Source organism: Puntigrus tetrazona, chromosome 2, assembly GCF_018831695.1.
Source record: "Puntigrus tetrazona isolate hp1 chromosome 2, ASM1883169v1, whole genome shotgun sequence".
Lineage (NCBI taxonomy): Eukaryota > Metazoa > Chordata > Actinopteri > Cypriniformes > Cyprinidae > Puntigrus > Puntigrus tetrazona.
The window spans coordinates 20374571-20396043 of record NC_056700.1 but is presented as its reverse complement, the minus strand read 5'-3'; the positions used below and the strand labels follow the sequence as shown (position 1 = coordinate 20396043).

General features: G+C 38.6%; 1 protein-coding gene and 1 long non-coding RNA gene across 3 annotated transcripts in view; both read left to right on the top strand.

The window, feature by feature from the left end:
* Nucleotides 1–4391: 4391 nt before the first annotated feature.
* On the top strand, nucleotides 4392–9951 carry LOC122355188. The gene is made up of 3 exons (XR_006252185.1): nucleotides 4392–4512; nucleotides 8672–8824; nucleotides 9500–9951. It is a non-coding gene; the product is annotated as an uncharacterized LOC122355188 (long non-coding RNA).
* Nucleotides 9952–19186: 9235 nt separating this feature from the next.
* Nucleotides 19187–21473, top strand: part of zgc:110158 (uncharacterized protein LOC553590 homolog) — a 59677-nt gene continuing 57390 nt past the window's right edge. For both annotated transcript variants that reach the window (XM_043217750.1, XM_043217742.1), the window contains exon 1: nucleotides 19187–19445. In XM_043217750.1, coding sequence (XP_043073685.1) covers nucleotides 19390–19445 — 56 coding nt within the window. In that variant the 5' untranslated portion in view covers nucleotides 19187–19389. The remainder of the gene's footprint in view (nucleotides 19446–21473) is intronic.

Below are 21473 nucleotides of genomic sequence, written 5' to 3'. Positions count from 1 at the left end.
AAACCTCAGCCCGAGAATTCATGACACGGACTGAAACGCAGCCGTCTTCTGTGGAGTGCAGGGGACCCGAGACAGCATCCCGATGCTTCATATTAACCCGTCGAAGCGGAGAAAGCTCGCTTGCATGCGAAAGATGCAACAGATTATGAAAGCAACAGTGTGAACCGGCTGTTAGGACGTTATAGGCCTCGCTGCAAATACATTGTGCTAATATAATATTGTGAGATGTTACATAAAAAGGTAAAAAGATACGCATCATTACAGCCAGCGTAAAAAAAATGCATTAGAACCTAAATACGTAGCGGGCCTGCTGACAATGCGCCATTCGCTTCAGTTATTTTAGTTGCATAAAACAAGCCTTTACGCTGCTTGATGTTGCAAACGAGCATTTGTTATGTTATTTGAATCTGTTTTTGTGATTGTAAACGACCTGGTTTAGTGCAAACCAGGTTTACCCGCTGTGAAACGGAAGAGACGTTCAGCTAACAGAAAATAGCTAACTTCCGCTTTGGAAATAAAGGTGGATGAGATGAATCGGTTCACCTGTGCTGAAGGTGCTTCCAATTTAGTGTTCATTAATGTGTTAATCTTCGCATTCACACATAGGAGGCGCTAGAGTGCTGTGCTTCTGGGGGCTGAGGGCAATGGCAAAACGACTGTTTGTCGCTGCTGGGTTCTCCTCATGTGAGGGGGGAAATATATATATAAAACGGCTATAATATCACCTCTTGGTTAACAAAGAAAAAAGCATTAAGCTACATCATTCCTGCTAATACACCAGTTGTCATATTAGTGTATGTTTGAGTTCTAAACTACTTTTTAAGGCGTAAATAATGTGCATTTGTCGTTGCTGGATTGACGTTAAAGTCATCTTGAGTTGTTGGCAACGCATCCAAACGACCTTGACAGATGTCAGTCATAATGTAAAGCGTAATATTTCTGCACACTTCGGAGACGCTAAACCTGTGCGTGTATTTATTTAGCCACGTTTCAGTAATGACAAACATTTGCAATATATCCGTCCCCTCGCAAAAAAAAAAAATCGCGTTGCCTCCGTAAAAGGTAACCATAGCAACAACTGCTCGATCTATCTGTATCTGAGCGCGCATCGTCAAAATACTGATTATTTCCCACTTTTTTTTTTTTAATAAATGTACGCATGACATATACTTTAAATAATTTATTTGAAAATATACACTGGAGAAAAAAAAAGTTGTTCCGTGAAAGTCCTGTGAATAATTTTAACACTCAATCTAAGCAACAGATATATAATGTAAAGCATATAGTCTTAAAATGCAACTCGATTTTATACACGTAACAGGATCTGTCTGCATGTCCTTGGCCCCTGACTTTGGGCTAAAATCTACTAGAGTTGCCGTATGAGCTTTTATGTAAGGGGTCCACAGTATATTTGAACATATTAACCACGATACCAAGAGCGTATTTTTGTATGTGTGGCTATAAATATTTTAAATGCGTTCTGAACGTGGATTTGAACGCAAACAATACAGACGCCCGTCCATGACCGATGTCACGTAATGTCAACCATAACTCAACTACCGAAATACCAGCTGCATAAGCACATAGAAAGATGGTTATCTCGCTGCCAGCGTTGCGATACGTGTTTCAAGAACAGCGTCAACTAATACACGCTTCGACATCACCTCTAACCGGTGTTAATGCAGAGGTCGTGTGAAATAGCGAAATGACTTAATTGCTGCAAGAACGTCGCAACCTTCTCTCGCAAACCACATCGTACAACTTTGAAATCCAAACTGTGTTCAAGACTTATTTTTCCAAACTAAGCTGAGAAGCACGAGTGGACGGTTTCAAGCTCCCCACTGTGTGAATTGATTCTACTATGGGTCTGCCTGAAAGAGGGCTTCCGGAGCCGGGGGAAAATGTAGACATTATTCCTGTCGACGCGTCCGGTTGTTCAAATTATACTTGAAAAATACTTGGGTTGGTCACTAAACGGCTTTTTAAATTAAGTTCAGTCTTACTCGCAGATATTTCGGTACTTCGCGCTCTTATTCATCGCGTGCAGAGCCTCACGCGTCCCTGCCTGAAAAAATGGAACATTCCACAATTTATTCCAGGGAAAGACTGACAGTTTTTTGGGTCATGAAGCAGCTGTTCAAGTCAGCGTCTCGCCCTCCCTCCGCGGGAATAAGAAATTAGTACATTTGAAATTAGATAACCAAGATTTAAAATTGCGGAGCGCAAGCAAATACATTTCGAAATGCAACATAAGAACAATAATAATAATAATAATTAATAATAATAAAGATTTTTTTGCTTATGTAAAGCAGTGTTTATTTATATTTGATAAACTGTCAGTCAAAAAAAAAAAAGTGAACTATTATTAACATAAATTCGCTGTTTGGTCAATTTTTGTAAGTTATAATTAAACCAAAAATATTTTATAAAATATAATTTTAGAAATATAAATATAATTTGTATTTTCTTTGGAAAAGGAAACTTAAAAGGTGTTGTTTACGTTGCATGGCCAGTTGTTTTGTCATTTATAATGCACTGACCATTGCTGAATGTCTCAGCTAAAACGACTATGGGCACATGCCACATCTTATGCCAATCATTTCTCATCAATTATTCAGATGGGAATGACTTCCGCTTGCAAGATTACAGTTCTTTTGCCTCTGGGACTTGAAGTGAGTACCAGCCACAAGATATGCATATTTCACTCAAGATGATGGCACAATTTTATGCATATTAGCGTATCTGTGCAGTTAGTACTTGGCGGTGAGAATTGTAAGGCACTGTTGCATGCTGATACTGTAGAGTTTGGCATGAGAATGAATGAATAGTGCATGAGAATTGAAAAGGATGAGGGACAAAGATGTGAATTAATGCGAGAAGAACTTTATGTATAAATATAAAAATTCAAGGCATTTATTGAATATTAATGCAGCAACAGCATCATGAGTCACAGTGAGACAAATGCTAAATAAATTAGGATTCCTGCCTAATTCTCTCTCTCTCTCTCTCTCTCTCTCTCTCTCTCTCTCTCTCTCTCTCTCTCTCTCTCTCTCTAGCTCTCGCTCCCTGCCACTGTCTCTGCATGAGAACAGCTGCAGATGCCCACTCTGCGTAAGTGGATAAAAACTATAATGCAATCCCTAGAGACATGAGGACATTGGTCAATTGGAGTTAGTTTAGATAAAGATTTAACCTGGATAATCGCCGCTGCTGTCATTGTTGACGTCTTCTCTGCTGTACACTCTCTCTTTGCCGTTGACTAGTAATCAGTTCAGTTATATTAGAAGAGAAAACCAGGTTTTAAGCCAGGTTTGCGGTGTGACATATATGACGTTTCCAACAAGTAGAAAAAAAACGCTAAAGATAAATTGCTCTTTTAGAGACCTTTTATTTTATCATTAAAATCGGCAAGTAAGTAGCAGAGTCCACACCTCAACTATAATAAAAATGACACAGGGCAATGTTATTGCTGGAATTACTTTCAAAAGGATTTTTTTTCAGCTGATGAAAGCCAGTCAAGGTCCAATTAGTGTGCTTATAATAAACATAACGTTATCATTGATGTAGATGCTAATGTAGTCGTTGTTCTTGTTGCGAATGGGCCTTAGCGTTGGGTTCAATTTAACATACTTTGGAAATCGGATTTTGGAGCTGGTGTCAGACCCGTGTTGACCATGTTCCAGTGTACAAGTCAGAAAACCAATATAGATGCATCGGTTGGCGATATCAGCCAATAAAAACACACAAAATACTGCCAAAATAATAATACTGAAGTATCACGTCACAGATGGAGGTTGGATACTGTACGCACTGCAGAGTTTACGCTAATAAACAGAATATTACTACTTTTTCACTACTGCTAATGCGCTGAACTGCCATTTTGGTTTCTCAACTCTGGGTCCCTAGTGGATACTCGAAATATGAATTGAATGCATGTGGAGAGCGCCACAAAACCCTCTGCAAAACACGCTTCATCCTGCAGATGCTGGTCATCAACAATACTGATTGAATTTGACATATAAATCAAAGCGCATAAGAAATGACCTTGACTAATTTATCCCCACCCCGGTCATTTCCAAGATAGATACGTGTGCGTCTAAGCGCTGCCGCCAGAGCGGTACCTGTTAACACTTACATCGCCCTCAGTCTGTTAGACAGTGAGGGGCGAGGGGTTCCGCAAGGCCCTAATAGGGATCATATGTGGAGTCAGCATGTAGACAGAATCCAAGACCTCTGGCCGTGCAGAAAAACCCTGTCAGCAGCGGATCCTGGCCAGCCAAACGGCTAAAAGGCTGAGATTTGATTTGATGACTTTGCACCTCTACCTCCTCTTTGCACTTAATCTTTTTTTCCCCCTCTGTTGTCTAACCTGTGGTGCCGAGGTGGTCGAAGATGAGCTGTCTGCTGCAGGGTCCTAATCTAATATAATTATGGCTTCTCACCAAATCATCCCAGTGGAATCATCCGCAGTCTTTGGTTTCTCTGCGTAACAGCCAGTGAGATACGGTAATGGTGAGTGCTCGGACTAAGAAGAGACAGAATTGGTTTTGAATATCCACATTAAGTGTCCAAGCTCTTTCCAACAGAGACAACGCACTCAAGGTGCGTGTGCGACACGAAGTCCAGCCTCAGATATTGTTTTAAAACTGCTTCACTAACTTGATACCTTTCTTGCCTTTGATTGGCTGCTCTTTCTAAAGCCTCATGACAGTATTATGTGATATAGACATTTTAAAGGCTATTGTTGAGATTCATAATACGCAAATCAATACGGACACGCTGTATTCTCCAACAGATTTGTTGTTGTGTTTTGCTCAGCTCCGTTTCTCACATATACTGTAATGCTAAGGGTCTGCTTTGTGTGGTATGAAACATTACGGACTTAAGATTAAAACGTTTTGTATAAATTAGATTAATTTGTATAAAGATCATTTTGATGTTATTTGTTATTTAATCAAATGGTTTTTTTTTTTATCACATGTGATAAACGCTAGCCTAAGTAAGCAATAAAAATATAAAATTTGCTGCAAACTCCTCGCTTTTTATTTATTTATTTTATTTATTTTTTGCGAAACTCGCTGTCTGAATCCAAAAGGCGGTTTACTTTATTCGCTGAGGCTCGGGGGAGGCTATCCCTCCAAAATAGCGTATTAGATATGTCGAAAACAGAAGCAGAGTTTAAGTACTTATTGCAAATTACGTTATATGAAAATATCTCTTGCTTTGACCATTGTATACTTGAGTGCAGCTGCGCGTGCAAAGGGAATTCGCGCGGCGTGGCATGCTTTTATAAAGCGCTGCAGATATTGTACTCTGACAAACATAACGAAAATACTACATAAAAATGCCTGCAGTTTCCTGTAAGGAGTAGGTTTAGGTGTAGAGTTGGCGTAGGACAATAGCACGTACAGTTCGTACAGTATAAAAACCATTACACCTCTACAGAGGCGTACATGACAGCTCCGACTTGAGTACACCTTTAATAAGACCTGTTGTTCATCAGATCTTCTCAATTGTGTGCCACGGAGGTGATGGGTGTCTCTACCAGGGTAGAACGTTTACAGAACGGATAAACAGTGGCTGAGGCTATAATCTAGTGTCGAAAGACTAGGACATGTGTGGATTACCGTCTCTCTATCCCTCTCTTTATCTCTCCTCTGCTCTTTCGGCACCTCATGACTTTTCTAATTGAGTTAAATCTCATTATTCACGGCAGGCTTTGGGTCTGACACCGCATGCATCCGTATGTCTCAAAACAGATCACCCTTACTTGCCACTGTGGTTAGCGCTCTGCCTGTCGGTTGAAAGAAGAGAGGGATTGGTTACTCCGCTGAGAGCGCTTCCTTTACTTTTCCCAGACTTCTCTCCCCTCAGCATTCCACCGAGAATATGTCCTCAAGTGGGTTTTAAGACACACTAGAAACACTCTGAATATGTGAATGTTTTCCAGAGAAATCTGTGAATGAAATGCACCCCCCCCCCAACCAAACACACACAGGGTAAAACGAGAGCCTTTGGGGATGCACACATGTTGAATTTGTTTGCATAGTTCTGTGTTAAGTTTTGGCTCTCTGTTAGAGTGGACAAGATCCACAGCTGCAGCACAAAAGAAGTCTCTAAAATTACTGGTGTAGTACAGCAGAGGTGCAGAGAGCTCGCAGTCAGCAGGTTTCAAATTCAGCTTTTTTGATCCTTTTTTTGTAGTTGCAACTTTGTATAGAATAAAAAAGATAACTGCAACTTTTTTATCTTACAATTCTAAAAAGATTGAGAGATACAAATTCATACTTTTTTCTCTGTATTCTGAGTTTGCGTCTTCATCTTTTTTATTTCCACCGTATAATAAAAAAAAAAAATTAAAAAGGCAATTGCAACTTTTTCAAAAAAGACAGAATTGTGAGGAAAAAAGTATTTTGTGCTAGGAATGAGCCGCCATAACATTTGCATCTTTGTATCAAGTGCAACTTTCTTTTTTCGTAATTGCCATCTCCCAATGTAACTTTCTCCCATGCAGCTTCATTGCTCATGGCTTCGACTCTACATCTCATAATGACTTTTTCTAATTTAATGTTCATGCAAATACTTGCTTTATTATTTACTTTGAGGCTGAAACGGGCTTCCGTAGAGATTTCTTATTCTGAGATGCGAGAAGGCAGATATTTAGGCAGACATCTCCTTTTAATTCCATTGCTATTTTAGGGAAGCAATTGAGAAATTAAAGAGATCTCATTTGTATTTTTCATTCCCATGAGACTCCTGTCTGTTAAAAAAAAAAAAAGTCCAGAGTGTTTGTGAGTTTAAACCACTCAGGCAAACAGACAGTATTTCTCTCATTAGGGTTACGCCGTTGTTTGTTTTTAAATACGGCTTTACGTGTGAACGCTGAAGACTCCTGTTTGTGAGGAAAGAGTGTATTGTAGGGTTTTTATGAAGTGCTGTCAGGAGTACTCCAGTGTTAACGGCTGAAGAGACGAGACCTGGCCCTTTGTACCTCTCGCTGTCTGTAGTTTGTACACATGCTGTGTGTGTAAGGGAATGGGGGCGGGGGGACCGCGGAGGCCCTGAAAAGGGTGGATAAGAAACTCTACAGCACTGGCTCAGGGCAAGACTGTCAACAATGTGTATTTCACCCCATTGAGACAAAACACACAGGCCTACAGCAGGGAACTTCATTCAAATCACTTCAGAGACATCTGCTTGTAATGTTTTTCAGTGTGTGAACACGTCACACCAAGGACCGGTGAAAAAATAGTCTAATGTTTCCTTCAGGCAGCACGAAAGTTTGTTTGAATTTATTGCATTATTGTGTTTTTGACAGAAGCGCTTTAGGATAGGAAACACGTATTCGATATTAACTACGACTTTTTGCTTTATAAATTCTCAATTCGCTGTTTATTAATAATTAGTAAGGTAGTTGGAACTGGGTGGGATAGGGGGATGTAGAATAAGGTTAATGCCTTATCATACCCAATATCTGACTTGCGCTTAATAAACTACTAATAAATATCTAATGCTCTAGTAATATGCATGCTGCAAACAACTTGTTAAGAGACCTAAGCTACCTTTTCGACAAAGCAAAATAATAAAAATGATTTAACTGGATATGTTTGCTTTTAAATGCAAGTCGTCACAATTTCATGCAGGAAAAAAATTAAATAATATCACAATATTGCACTGTAAAAGGCTTTCGTTTATTCAGCCAAAGGTGGTTATGTTACCTTAAACTAAAACCATAAAAACACTTTTTATATAATAAACAGTAAAAGTCAAGACAGCGTTTCTCATTAAAATGACAAAAACTTATAAAAAAGGAATAAAACTACATGGATTAGACATAGTAATAAAAGATAATAGTAATAAAACAGCCAGAAACACAAAATTATTCAAATAAAACATGAAAAATAAAACAAAATTTAAAAATGAAAACTACTAAATATATCTAAGTTACAATAAAATAACAGATCTAACCTAATTCAATAATTAAATTAACATAATCAAATGATATTTGTGCATTTGGCAGAGCTAAAATATGTAGGTAAATAAAATGGCTACTGTCATCTCCTTTGAAAAGCAGTGACTCTCTTAAATCTGTCATTTCTAGGTCTGTGTGAGAGAAGGCTGTAGTCAGAAATAGGCCAGGTTAGGTCGGGCTTTGTTTTATAATCTCACACTGACCTCTTTACTCGGTACTCTCTCTCTCTCTCTCTCTCTCTCTCTCTCTCAATCTTTCCTTCCAACCCCCAACTCTCTTTCCCTCTAATTCTCTTCCATCATCTCCCCCTCTCTGTTCACTCCACCACTTCTAAAGACTGTTTATCTCAATCACAGTTGAGTTTTTGTGCAAAAATATATTTCTGTGCAAAAGTATTTTTTCATATTAAATGCACAAAACCAGACGTGACTTTATCCCAGCCACCTCAAGTCCCTCCACCGACGACTTCTGCTACTGATAACTAAAGATACAAGGCATTTTCAGGCCGGCTAGTCACCATACAAATTCACTGATCTCATGGAGAGTTAGTATAGTAGATGCATGAAATTGTGAGTTGGATTGTCCATTGATACACAGCCCGTAACCTCTGGAAAAAAAAAATTATATTTGCTTTTTTATAGGTCTGGTCCGACAAGAGCCATTTTATTGATGTCAGCATCCAAATTCTGTCTGTTGCAGGCCTACAATTTTTATGAGGTCCTCGGAATTGGCAAGCGCGGAAGCCGAGACAAGCCAACAGGAAAGACCGGCAGTGCAAACATGTTCATGTGGTGTAGAGGAAAGGAGAAAAATATCTGTAAACATGCGTACAACACACACGCATACACATACGTAAGTTTGTTTTTGTATTTTTGTAGGGACTTTCCACTGACTGTTTCATTCTACTCTTCTTTATACTCTAGTCAATCAGGTTTTTTTTTTACAGAACTGTTGTTTTAGTTTATATAATTTATATAAAAGCTATTTTGTCATTTGTAAAAATCTATATGGTTTTGTTGGAAGTCCTTTTCGTACTTTAAGTTCTTGACTACAAAAATGGGTATTGGAAAGTGGACAAAAGATACAATTCATTATGCAAATTCACTATGTAAATGTACTGTCGTGTGTGACAGTATGCCAGGGGTGTGCAGATTGTTATATTATATGGGGTGAGTTGGAATCCATGGAAGCAATTGAAGCAATGGAAGCCATGCTAATTAAATAGCCCTTTTTGGTATTTCAGCTACGTTGGAGTAATAAAACTAGTTTTAAGTGCACAAAAACATAAAAAATGTCATTTTGGTTTCGAAGAACAGAATTTCCAAATACAGTATGTTTCTATTTTAATTCGTAGCTGTTTAAATCAATAATACAGGATGAACGGTTTGGTGCAACCGGCCTTTTGACTCAAAAACATCAAGACCTTGTGATAACTACGACGCTTGATAAGATAATTTTATCTAAGTACCTTTTAATATATTAAATTTATTATAAAGGATTTTCTAAATTCTTCGACTTCCTCTACAGACAGCCCTGTTCTTCAAACTGCTCTGAAGGTCAGCAGCGACGCTCTGATTCTCCGTGTGACTGTGATTGCATCCTCTGGAAATTCATTAATGCAAATACACAGAACTCACAAATAAGCTGATTGACATGCAAACAAGTCTATTCAATTAGCATGAAATCTGAATAAAAGCACTTTGAAAGTGCGGTATTGGGGCTGATGAGAGATGCAGGTCTGTAATTGAGCATGACCTATGAGGAAGTGCTGAAGAGGGTCTTGCCCTAATGCTGCTGGAGGGCTTTTGTTTTTGTTTTTTTCTGGCATCTGGGCAGGAGCAATTAGAGCTTTGCCATTTAAATAAATCAATCTAAAGAGAGCAACAGATCAACCTCCGTTTAATGCCTAATTACTTAAGCCCCTCCCCCAGAATACAGGCCCCAGTTAACTATGCAAATGAACCGGCTCCTATGACACGCCCACCTAACACCGAATTTTTTTTTTTTTTTATGTATTTACATAACTGAACTGATCTATTGTAAGATAAGTTTTATAGCTTAAATCTGGTAGAAATAGCTCCTAAAAGTAACAATTTCTTATCTTTCAGAATTAAACAGACCATGCAATTTATTATATATTTATTTATTGTTAAATATTTGGCGCACATCTTTTATTAACACTAAATCCAATGTGTATACTACATTTTTGGTGCTTTAACAGTGTGTATATATATATATGTATCTATGTGCATACACCATTTAAAAATAATTCAAGACATTCTTTTTTTTTATTAATTAAGAATATTTTCTTTTTATACATATTACTTGTTTTATATATACAATATATAGCTACATGACTTTATTGCAATTATATTTATGATATATATTTTTTTCATAATAGCTTTCGTTTCTTTATAATGATCATCTGGATTGTATATTGCGATAAAAAACGGTGACTAGATCCTCATTACTGTCGCATCTCAGTAACCTGTCACTTAAGCATTAAAATTTTTACTTTCCCCTTGTTTTTTCTTCCCCATTTTTGAGCATTGATTTCAGTATTTCCATGGCTGATGATACACGTCCAGCATGATTGTCTGTTTGTCCCACAGGCCATAAGTAGAAACTGCTGGATGTGTAAGGGTCATAAACTCTCCCTGATCTCTGTCATTGCTGCTGTTACACCCAGCCCCCTGCCCCCACCGGTAATTGGATGCAACAGTGCTTTCGCTCTGAAAGGGTGTCATTATTCTACTAGGTGCCGGGGACCACATTCAATTAAAATGAACTCGGGAGATGGGGGTGTGTCTGCTGTGTTGAGTTCAGCCTAACAGAAGTTTCAGAGTGTTAGTGCGCTGGTGATGGTGTGTGTGTGTGTGTGCGCGTGCGTGTATGTGCGCGGTGCAAGGGTCTGAATATCTGAAGTTAAAAGTCATCTTCTTGATGAACAGATGCCTCTCTTGAAATGTAAAAATAAAAAATCAAACGTAGCTGATTGTGTAGCAATCGATTCCGTCTAGTTACACATCCTCATAAAGCATCAGCGCGTATTCGTGTGTAATCATGACTGGATGACGTTCTGATTACAGAGCTCTGAATTTCACACATTTTTACGAATATACTACTGATTTTCAATGGCAATGCAGTAGTTGTTTTTGTTTGCTGAAGACAGGTAAAGTTCATAACTTCATAAAGTTCATTAAGCGTGCAGCACATTTCATAAAATCTATTATTATTGATTTATTGTTTGTTTGTTTATTTCATTTTTTCATTAGTTTATTAGAGTTAATGTGTCAGTGTTAACTTTGTACAGTCATGTGGATAAATGTACATACATTAGCATAATGATTCGCTGATTCACAATGAATCGTTTGTTTAATGTATGTAAATATGTCAAATAGCTGCATCAGAGAAGTAATAAATTAAAAATGCCCTTTTGAACATCAGTACTGCACTGATACAGTTATTTTATGCATTTACATACATTTTAAACAAAAAGAATGTAAATGAATCATTCTTTTCAGTGAATCGGTTTATCAGTTCATAAAACCAGTTTTAATGATTCATTTACAATACGAACCAATCGGTTTATCAAAATTACCGAGTCAGAGGTTCACCACCCATATGATTTAGCATTGTGCAATATATTAAAATATCTGTTTTGCCAGGACCGTTTTTAAACAGACAGACACACAATTTTATCTTTTTTCTTTCTTTTTTTTCTAGAAGAAAGCTAAACAGACTCCGCAAAGGGTGGGTTATGAGAATGTGTTGGTTCTTTGTGTGCTTTAGATGTTTCGTGCAAAACAGTGTATTACTGTGGTGTGTGCGTGTAAAGAAAAAAAACTGGAGAGAGATAAAATGTTTGTGTGTCCTCCTTGAGCCAGCACAGCAGGTTATTTCTGCATGCACGGTGCATCCACTTATTCTATGAAGAACATCTATCATTTTATCCTGTGATTAATGGCTGTCCTGAGCCCGGCTGCTACTAACGCAAATGCACTGAGAGGGAAATGACGGAGAGAAATACCACCAGCTGCATAACACACACACACACACACACACATTCACTCACACCGTTCTCTTTGAGACCACATTCTGGGAACTCACTTTTCTGTAGACTTTCAGAACAGTAATAATTCATCCCAACCATGAAATTCTGCATATTTTAATCAGGTTTTCCAGACAGCGAACACTCTGCCATGGAATAAAAAGCAGAGAGACGTAGTTTAGGCATCATTATATATCCTTTGAGATCCTTAACAATTGGCTTCCGTCAAGTTAAGCTACCTTCTCAGGTTCTGTTACCTGCTCATAGCACCATCAGTGAGGAAAAAAAAAGCACACAAGCGGCCCTGCTGCTCTCGGCCCCTGAGAGCGGCACAAGAGGCCCACCCATCTCAGTTTAATTAAATATTTCCCTCCTGAGTCTGCGAGGTGATGCCGTGAGCATTATAAATCAAGAAAAGGGCATCTGCTGATAGGCAAATGAAAACAGACTCGCTGAATAGGCAGCATGGGATGAGCGCAGCAGATTAAAATAAACAAAGAGGGTGACGTAAATAGCTCTCCATCCTCTCCCCGTCTCAAGTCACTGCCGCTTATTTGTTGTATACACATATGTGAGTTATGTTAATGAGATACCGGGAGTGTGTGTCTGTGTGTTTGCGTTAAGGGGTATGTAGGTCACGTTTCCCTGTTATACCCCCCACCTCTCCTCAACCTCAGCTGGGGTTGTTGTGATCTGGATTGCCCTCACCAGGCGTAGGCCTACACGGACGATACGTATCGGACCGCTAGCACACCTTTTAGAATGCAGAAGTACGTACAGATGCAAATAAGCACACATTTGCATGCGCACATGCACACACGTAAACTATATCTGGTGTCATTTATCAAAATCTTTATATAGCATATATATACACACACACACACACACACACACATGCTGCATGCTGTACTCCCAGTTCACAATACGCTAGAATTCTTATGTAGCTCACTTCAGGGTTATTACAGTTAACAAAGATAATAAATAAACAATATATTTAACAGTTAGCTGCCAATGCAACGTTTCTCTTTTTTATTTTTAAAACTAATAAAAACAATATATATATATATATATATATATATATATATATATATATATATATATATATATATATATATATATATATATATACACACACACACACACACACACACACACATATAAAACAAAAGCACAATAAAATTATATAAAGTCTGAAATTAACCATTAAAATATATCTTTATCTACCCCCTTAAAAGTCATCTTTCTACTGAAGCAGCATTTTAAAGGGATTGTTTCGACAAAAAAATAAATAAAATAAAATACTATAGTTTCCTCACACTCATGTTGTTCCAATCACAATAAAGGATATTTTGAAGGGTACCATCTTTGTTCATATAGTGAAATGGGCTCCAAAAACAGTAACAGCAGCATAACTTAGAATCCTAAAATGTTGTTAGCTATCCATTAAATAAATACATTTATATCTGTTGGAATCGCATGAACGTGAGTAATTGATACACAGAGTTTTACTTTTAGTTAAACAGTTTATTTAACTGTGCTGCTGCCTACTATGCCTAATATCTTATTATGTCCACCTGACATATATCCACATTTTTAGTCCCATAATGCATTGCAATGAGATCATTGAAAAAATAAATATAGATGCTATGAGAAATATGAACCTGGTCTCATGAAAATGTGTATCAATAACGTGAGTTTCGGTTTTGGTGTGCTATTTATACACAGAAAATGACATTGGCGCGTATATGATATGCATGTGTTTGGCATGCATGTACTTCGCAGCGTTGGCGTGCATGTGATCTGCACGCATTTTAAAATATTTATTAAAAGCCTTTTTACTTTCAGATTCGTATGTACAGCATTATCATAATAGGCTTTATATTAACTTATTGGGAGAAATCAAGTAGTTCTACATATGTGAAAATGGCGTAATTATTAAACCTCATCTTATATTCGACTATGAATCAGTCTCCTTCTATCGAAAAATAAAATCTTCAACTATTCGAATCCACCCCTAATTCAGTATTGGAAAGTAGCGTTTTAAGTACTCTAATGCACACTAGTGCAATGCACTATTATGTTTATGCACTAATAATTTGTGCATAATATTATCTGTAGTTTTGTCATCGGAATCTGGTCTCCCGTGCGTTGTGTTGTTTTGTATTTCATTTTATGTGTAGTGCTCCAAATAACTCGCTTATGAGGCTCTAAGATGATTAGCAGCCTATGCTGAAGCCACCTAAGTAGGCAGTAGTCAGTGAGGCATCTTAGGTTGTGAAACAGAGCTACTGTCTCTGGTGTCATCTATCACAATGCACATACTGTATGCTGTAATACTGCATCCCTAGTTCACAATGTGTTAGCTCACTTGTCTAGCTCCCTTAAAGTCTCTTTCTCCCCTTTTCTCTTTCTCAAGCACACACACACACGCGAACATTCATCCCCCCTCCTACTCCTCCAACACCCACAACACGCAACCGAGAGCAAGGAAGATTTCTCTCTGGCACTAATAATGAGATCCTTTTCTCGAAGGCTACCCCTACCAATCCAATTCAATATGGAAACCACAAACACATTATGCACAACTGTCGTGACGAGAATCTGGCTACAGTGCCCACACTGCGGATGTCAAAAATGAGGCACATTTCACAGAGCACTGAAACCACTTTGTGCAGCTTAGCATTATATCTTCAGGGTACATTTAGTTTTAATTCTTTATTTTCTTCATTACAGCGCTTTCAAGGCAGTGTATTGATAATGCTCAAACTTTCTGGTCTGGGGTAATTCTTAATCTTTAACCTTAAGTGAACTTGTTTGAATAACGCAACCTGAATTGCGTTAACGTTACACACTGTTAATTTCAGTCTTACAGCTATAGTTTAGATTCTTCCACAGAAGAAAGAAAGTGATGTAGGTTTGGAAGGCGAGTAAATGATGACAGGATTTTCATTTTTGGGTGAACTGTCCCTTTAAGTGTACTCCAGTTTGGTGTTTTTTAAAAATATCTCATTAACTTACACTAAATGTCAATGATGTAATCCTAATATTTGCATACTTCATTGGGACTTTTTTAACAATATGCATTTTTTTCAAAACAGCTTTAGAGATAATCATTATTGTGTTGTTCGTAATATCGTAATATCTTCAGGTCTTGCACTTTAAAATATTTTTGGTAAAACAAATTAAATAAATAAAACTGATTTATTGGAGTGTTTTTTCTGTGAAAATACTATTTCACTCTTTCAGTATTTCACATTTAATTCAATGTGTTACATTCTGACTCTTTGTAATTTTTGGTGAAATATACCAGCAACTTGTGAAATTATACATTTTAATTATTAAAACTATTTGCATATTACGTTTTGCTTGATATTTGAATTTTTGTTACTAACCTGGATCCATTGTCGCACATGAAACTCATTATCTCCGAAAAAATTAGCTCGGCTTGTAACACTTGCTATGTACTTCAAGCAATTCTAGTTTAATTGTTATCATATATCGCTCAGATTTAGGATGGAATGTCCATAATAATAATTGCAATTGGAAAGTGACCAAAATAATGTTTACATAAACCTCTCTGAGCTCATCCGCATCTCTGGAGCTCAGTCAACACTTACAGGACTCAGTTGCTGATTACATTGTGAAGTATGTGGCCTGCCCATCTCACCTCCATGTATCTTGTGGCAGGGATGTTTACACATTAAAGGGGGGGGAAATCATATTCCTGTTCATTGACTGCAACAGTGCATTACAGCAGACTCATAAGCAAATGACATATTACCAAAAATGGTGTTAACATTGATCATTGGATTCGGATTGAGCCATTTTTCACTTTAATAGAGAAACAATATGTCTGTGCTGGAGGCAGAACCGTGTGGATTGGGTGATGAGATAGAAATCAGGTCTGCGTGTTTGTGTGGTATTATCTTCTTTACCTATGACTATGAACAAATCCCTATGAAGGCTTATAATAACACCTGGAGTAAGCTATCCATTAGCATTCCTATTAATCTCAATGGCAGTTGCTCACTGGTGCATCACAATCTTTGCTGGGCATTTAGTTCTGGACTCATTACTAAGCCAGTCACCTGAACCATAAATGCCATGTGACGAATTACTCTGGAGCTTTTGATTGGTGGAAGGTACCATAAGAATGCACAGTCCCAAGCCTTTCATTTGTAACTACCGTGACCCGTGATGACCTATACAGTATCGTTTAAAAATTTGTGGTCGGTATTTTTTGTATATTTTTTAATGAATTAATACTTCTATTCAGCACGTAGACAGTAAAGACATTCATGATGTCTGTCGAATACTTTTCAGTCAAATAAATGCCGTTGAAGAACATGGTTATTTCTCCGCTGTAATAATTTCACATGTAATAGTTTCACACTACTCGTGTTTTTACTCGAATAAACGCAGTCTTGGTGAGCAAAGGTGACTCTTTTAACGCTAGTGTTACGTTCCTTAAATAACACACAAGTAATACTTATATTTGTGATGAACAAAACATTTAGTCAGAATAGGCTACATTGCTTCTTCTGATGGATAAAGACACACTTTCCCATCAGAATGGTGTAGTTCCAGTGTCTACCAGCAGGGGCTTACCTGCCCATGCCAACCAGCCAAAAGCAAACCCTTTGATACACACAAGAAATTCCAAGATAGAGTGAGTAACGTGCTATCAGGCATTTTAACTCTCGTTCCCATTGACTTTGCCACGGCTTAACACACTGAAACACTGAGCTTCTGAGGTTTGGTGTATTTCCATGCAGTGATGCCGTTTACCACACTTGTTCACAGCGAAGCGTTTTTCCACAGTCACTTCTGCACGATCTGCCTTTACTCCCCGGGCAATTCGTAAGCAGAGGCACTTTCTCAGCGGTCAACAGTGAATGTTGCGTAAAAAAAAAAAAAAAAAAAATGCAATTGCACCCCTGATTGCCATTTAACTGGGTGTGCCTGTTTATACTTCTCATTACGCTGCATGATTAGGAACAGAACTCAATTTTACTTGTTATTTCAGGCTGAAATACTCATCCTCATATAAAAGCTCATTTGAGCTTTTTTTCGTCTAAAGCATTCAGGGATAGATGAAGATAACATTTGGCTTCGAATTTTGAAATGTTGGATGTTTTGGGGCTGATTGTTGTGGCAGTGCTGCAGAGGTGAAGAACGCAGGTATTTGCTATTCTCAGAGTGTCTCTCTCCATCTCCCTCGCCCTCCATCTTTTGCGTTCTCTCTATCTTTACCTTACTCTCCATCTCTCTCTCTTTATATCTTTTCCTTTCTCTTTCTTTCACCCTCAATCTCTCTCTCCCTCTCTCTCTCATCGGGAGACGCCTGTGGAATATAGTCATCAACGTGAATTTTTTTTCCGCTCTCTGGAAGAGGCAAACCCTAACAAACATGTAGTCAGCTGTGCAGTGGCTCTGCCTTTCCCACAATAAAAAACAGCATGAAAACAGCACCTCGGCTTTCGGCATCCCGCTCTTAACTCTTAAAGAGACACTTAACAATCAATCGCGACTCTGCTTATATTCAGTTGAAGTGAGTGACTCATTTGTAACAGGTAAGGTGTACATTATTCGACGCGTTGCCTGGCTTAAATGTATTGGTATTTACAAGATGCTGCCGGAGCTATTGCCATAAACATGACTCAGCCGTGCCTCATGAACCACAGGAGGAGGCCGGAGAGTGTGGAGGAACATTCTGGGTAAACACCACTTGTGTAATGGAGACGATGTGGTTAGCTGTCCTACACAGGCCTCCAATGGTGCCCTTGTTGACCTAGTATCATAATGCGCCTTATACATGCTGTAAATCAGTGCATTTCAAAACAAACATCGCTTTTTCAAGACTGCTCAGTTTTGAATAAACATATAGCACCGGGAATAAATGCATTGACGAAAATAAATGTGCGTGCGGAGGTGAAAATGGCCGATTTGAAGTCATTCGTTTGGCCTGCAAAATAATATGAATCCCATGCTTCATTAATTTAAGCAATCCTTTATATTTTTAGAAAGTAACATGTAAAGCCTGGTAATGAACTCTGCGTAGCCATGTTTAAAAACCGAAACAAAAGTGATGGGTTGTTTAAACATCCAGTGCCTTTGCTTGATGAGCGCATTTTTTCCTGCGCTAATGTATTTCCTATTGAAACAGGAAGCTTGGGTGGGACGTATTAAAGTCGCAGTGAAACAGAATCAGAGACAGATCTCTTCTTCCATATTGTGACACACATCTGAGTGTAACTGTAGGCTGGGGACTTCAATCCATTGATCGTTTATTTGGATTTTGAAATGTAGCCGTTGTACTCAAAAATTAATGTGAGATTCGCTGTCTCGCTTCAAAAGCTGCATCATCGGAGGGTCACAAGGTTTACGAAAGTAACAATTACAGAAACAGCCTCAGTGACACATATGCGCTAGCCTGACCTCCGGAGGGCGCAGCCTTTGAAATGAGACGCAGCAGTCAATTGTGAATGCGGGATTCGAGCTAAATGATTGGAGAAGTCTGGCGTATGTCACCGCTTGACAATATGAGGTAAAAAACACAGTAAGACCAATGAAACGGATTTACAAACTAGATATTTACTTGTGTACGATTTGTGCAGAAGATTTACATTTTTAGAAATCGTTTAATTCGACAAATTAGCAGTGCGAGAATTAAAAAATATAAAACTTTAAATGTTTTGCTTAAACATTAAGCTAACAGACAGACAAAAAATCGATATGTTTTGCTGTCTTTAAAATGGAATTTCAGAGAAACAATAAAAAAGATATATAAAAAATAAAGGAAAAATGGTCATAACTTTGCTTCTTCAAACATCACAAATAAATATAATTAAAAAACAAACCATATGCACATTAGTTTCAAGCCCAACATGAGATGGTACAGTACTCATAGGGTACTCTGTAGACTTCTGGCTTCTTCTTTTGATAAACCTATATATTGAAAAAACAAACAAATTTTACAATAATTTTTTTTCATTCTCATAAGAATCTAAATATGACCATCCAGTAACAGTAATTTTCAGTCAAGTTGTTACTTGATTTACACAGGTCTAGACAGTACAACAATCCAACGAATAGAGCGTGCCTTCCCCTTTAAGGAGCCCCCCCCTTTCCTCCACAGCAGGGGGAGGGCGAGCGTAATCCCGGAACAGCGATTGAAAAAAAAAAATCCACCAGTAGACTGTTTCAAGTTCCCCCAGCAGAAACTGTGCCTGATTTGTGGCCAATGCTGGAGATGTACGAAAAGGGAGGAAAACACTAAGCGGGTAGCTATGGAGATAGACCGTTTTCCTGGCCGCTTCCTTTGACAGGTGTTGAGTAGGTTAAAAGTCTTCAAACAGAGTCCACCATGTACGCCAAAGGGAAAGGAGCTGTCGTTCCATCCGATAGCCAAGCCAGAGAGAAGTAAGTGAATTTGTGCATTGTCACATACGGAGCAAAAAACCTGCACGTTCTCCGATGCCCGCGCTGCGCTGCACGAGACGGCGATCGGCGACCCGAACACTTTGACCAAGTAGTTTCTTTGCAGGTTCTGTGCCCTGCGATCGTGCAGTGTTCGCCCAGCCGCGTTGCACGGCTGTTTTTGGCGTGTTTTTGCTCGTGCGTGCTACTTGTGTTTGCTTCGGAGCAACTTTATGTAGTAGATGTTACGTGAAGGACCGTATCGTGCGGATGGGGAGTTTGTGGAAGGCTTGGGATCGATGGATCGTGTTAGATGAGCATCACTCGGATCGCTTGTGCGTGAGACATATAGGAGTCAGGAGATCTCATCTTTGATGCATATAATCATGTTAGAGCAGCTGTATAAACTAATTTAATGAAATGGTTGCTTTGATGAGTGAGTCTCTGTGACCCCAACCAAGCTTGTTGTTTCCAGTTTCTTGCCTTCGGTGTTGTGGACTTTGTTAGAAATGCATGTAAGCAGGGGGTTGTATTTTGTGCAGAAACAGGAGGAGTTGCAAGACATGCAAGTTACGATGCTTTAGCTTAGCGTTGTAGTTTAAACAGTGTTCCCATAAGCACTGAAAACCAGGTGATTTTAAAAGTATGATTTCCACGTGAAGCCAGAGAGATTTCAACCGAACAGTAAAATAAGTTGAATTTTTTACATTATATTAATCCAAAGCTTGTTGTCTGTGAATGGAAATCTATTACTGAAATATCTATGATTTATTTTTTTTTCAAAGCCTTATGTGGTGTTTAGGAGTGACTTGAAAGGTCATGGAAAAGTCCCCAAAAAATAAAATAAATAATCCTAATAATATTTAAAAGAAATGTGTATCTAACTTGCAGCATGTTCCTTACGGCAGTAAAACTTTTAGTGATTTGTAAGGTTGAATTTCTTATTCAAAAATGGCTGATAAGTGTCCATATGACTAGTATAGGATGGTGTTATTCTCATGATCTGTGTACTTTTTAAATAGTTGCTTGAGTCTGATACTCTGCACCTGTGTTCAGCTTCGCTCTTTCTGTTGAAACGTCTGAATTCAGGTTGTGCCGATAGCGACCACTCAAAATGATGAGGATCAGAGTTAGACAACACACTTTAAGGAGCTTAAATGGAAAGCACGAGACGCTCGGTTTAAGATAATGAAGTGAAATCTCATCCGCAGTTTTACACTGCTCGTTCATATTTGTGTTACACTGAATATTCAAGGCTTTTTCGTGCGTGGAAATGGCTTGAATGTGTGATGCAGCTTTAGCGAACGTAATTCCAGCTGAGCTCACATTTGTGCTCGGTTTGTATTCCCAGTAGTGAGGAGTTTTTACACCTGGCGTGAACTTGAAATTACAACTTGCGGCCGGGCATTAAAGCACTTTTAAAAGTCAAATTTCTTAAAAAAAAACGGATCCGTTGGAAGCACACCCGCTCTGGCCGAGGAAGCAGATGGATAGTTGATGCGAGGAGTCGCCGCTTTGGTTTTTGTCGGGAGAACTTTTTAGGAACTTGTGATTTTTCACCCTTTTCCCTTGTCTCGTGCGTCTGCGCTGGGTGAATAATTGATAGGAGAGTTGAAAACATGATTTCCTAACGGTGCCTTTGTAGGACGGTTATGTGTGATTCATTCATGTTTAAAGATGGTTTTATCAGAGAGCCTCGGGCGAGATGTCAGGTGTGCTCAAGGCATACATTTGGCAGGTTTCTTTGATGTGAGGACTCCGTGTGGGCTCTGTTGTGATGAGAGCGGAACGGGTGGGGGGGACCCGTTTATCTCTGGTGATACGTTTTAGAGATTTTCCTTTGGAGCTGTCATAAACTGATTCGTCCTCACCTTGGTTGACGTGGAATGAAAAATGTCACATCCACGAGTGAACTCTTCTGAAGGGAGGTTTCATCCGAAGCTTGCTTATTTACCCTCGTGTCATTTTAAACCGTTATGCTGTTAACATTTACGTGGAACGCACAGTGGGACGTCATTTCCGGTTCCTGTT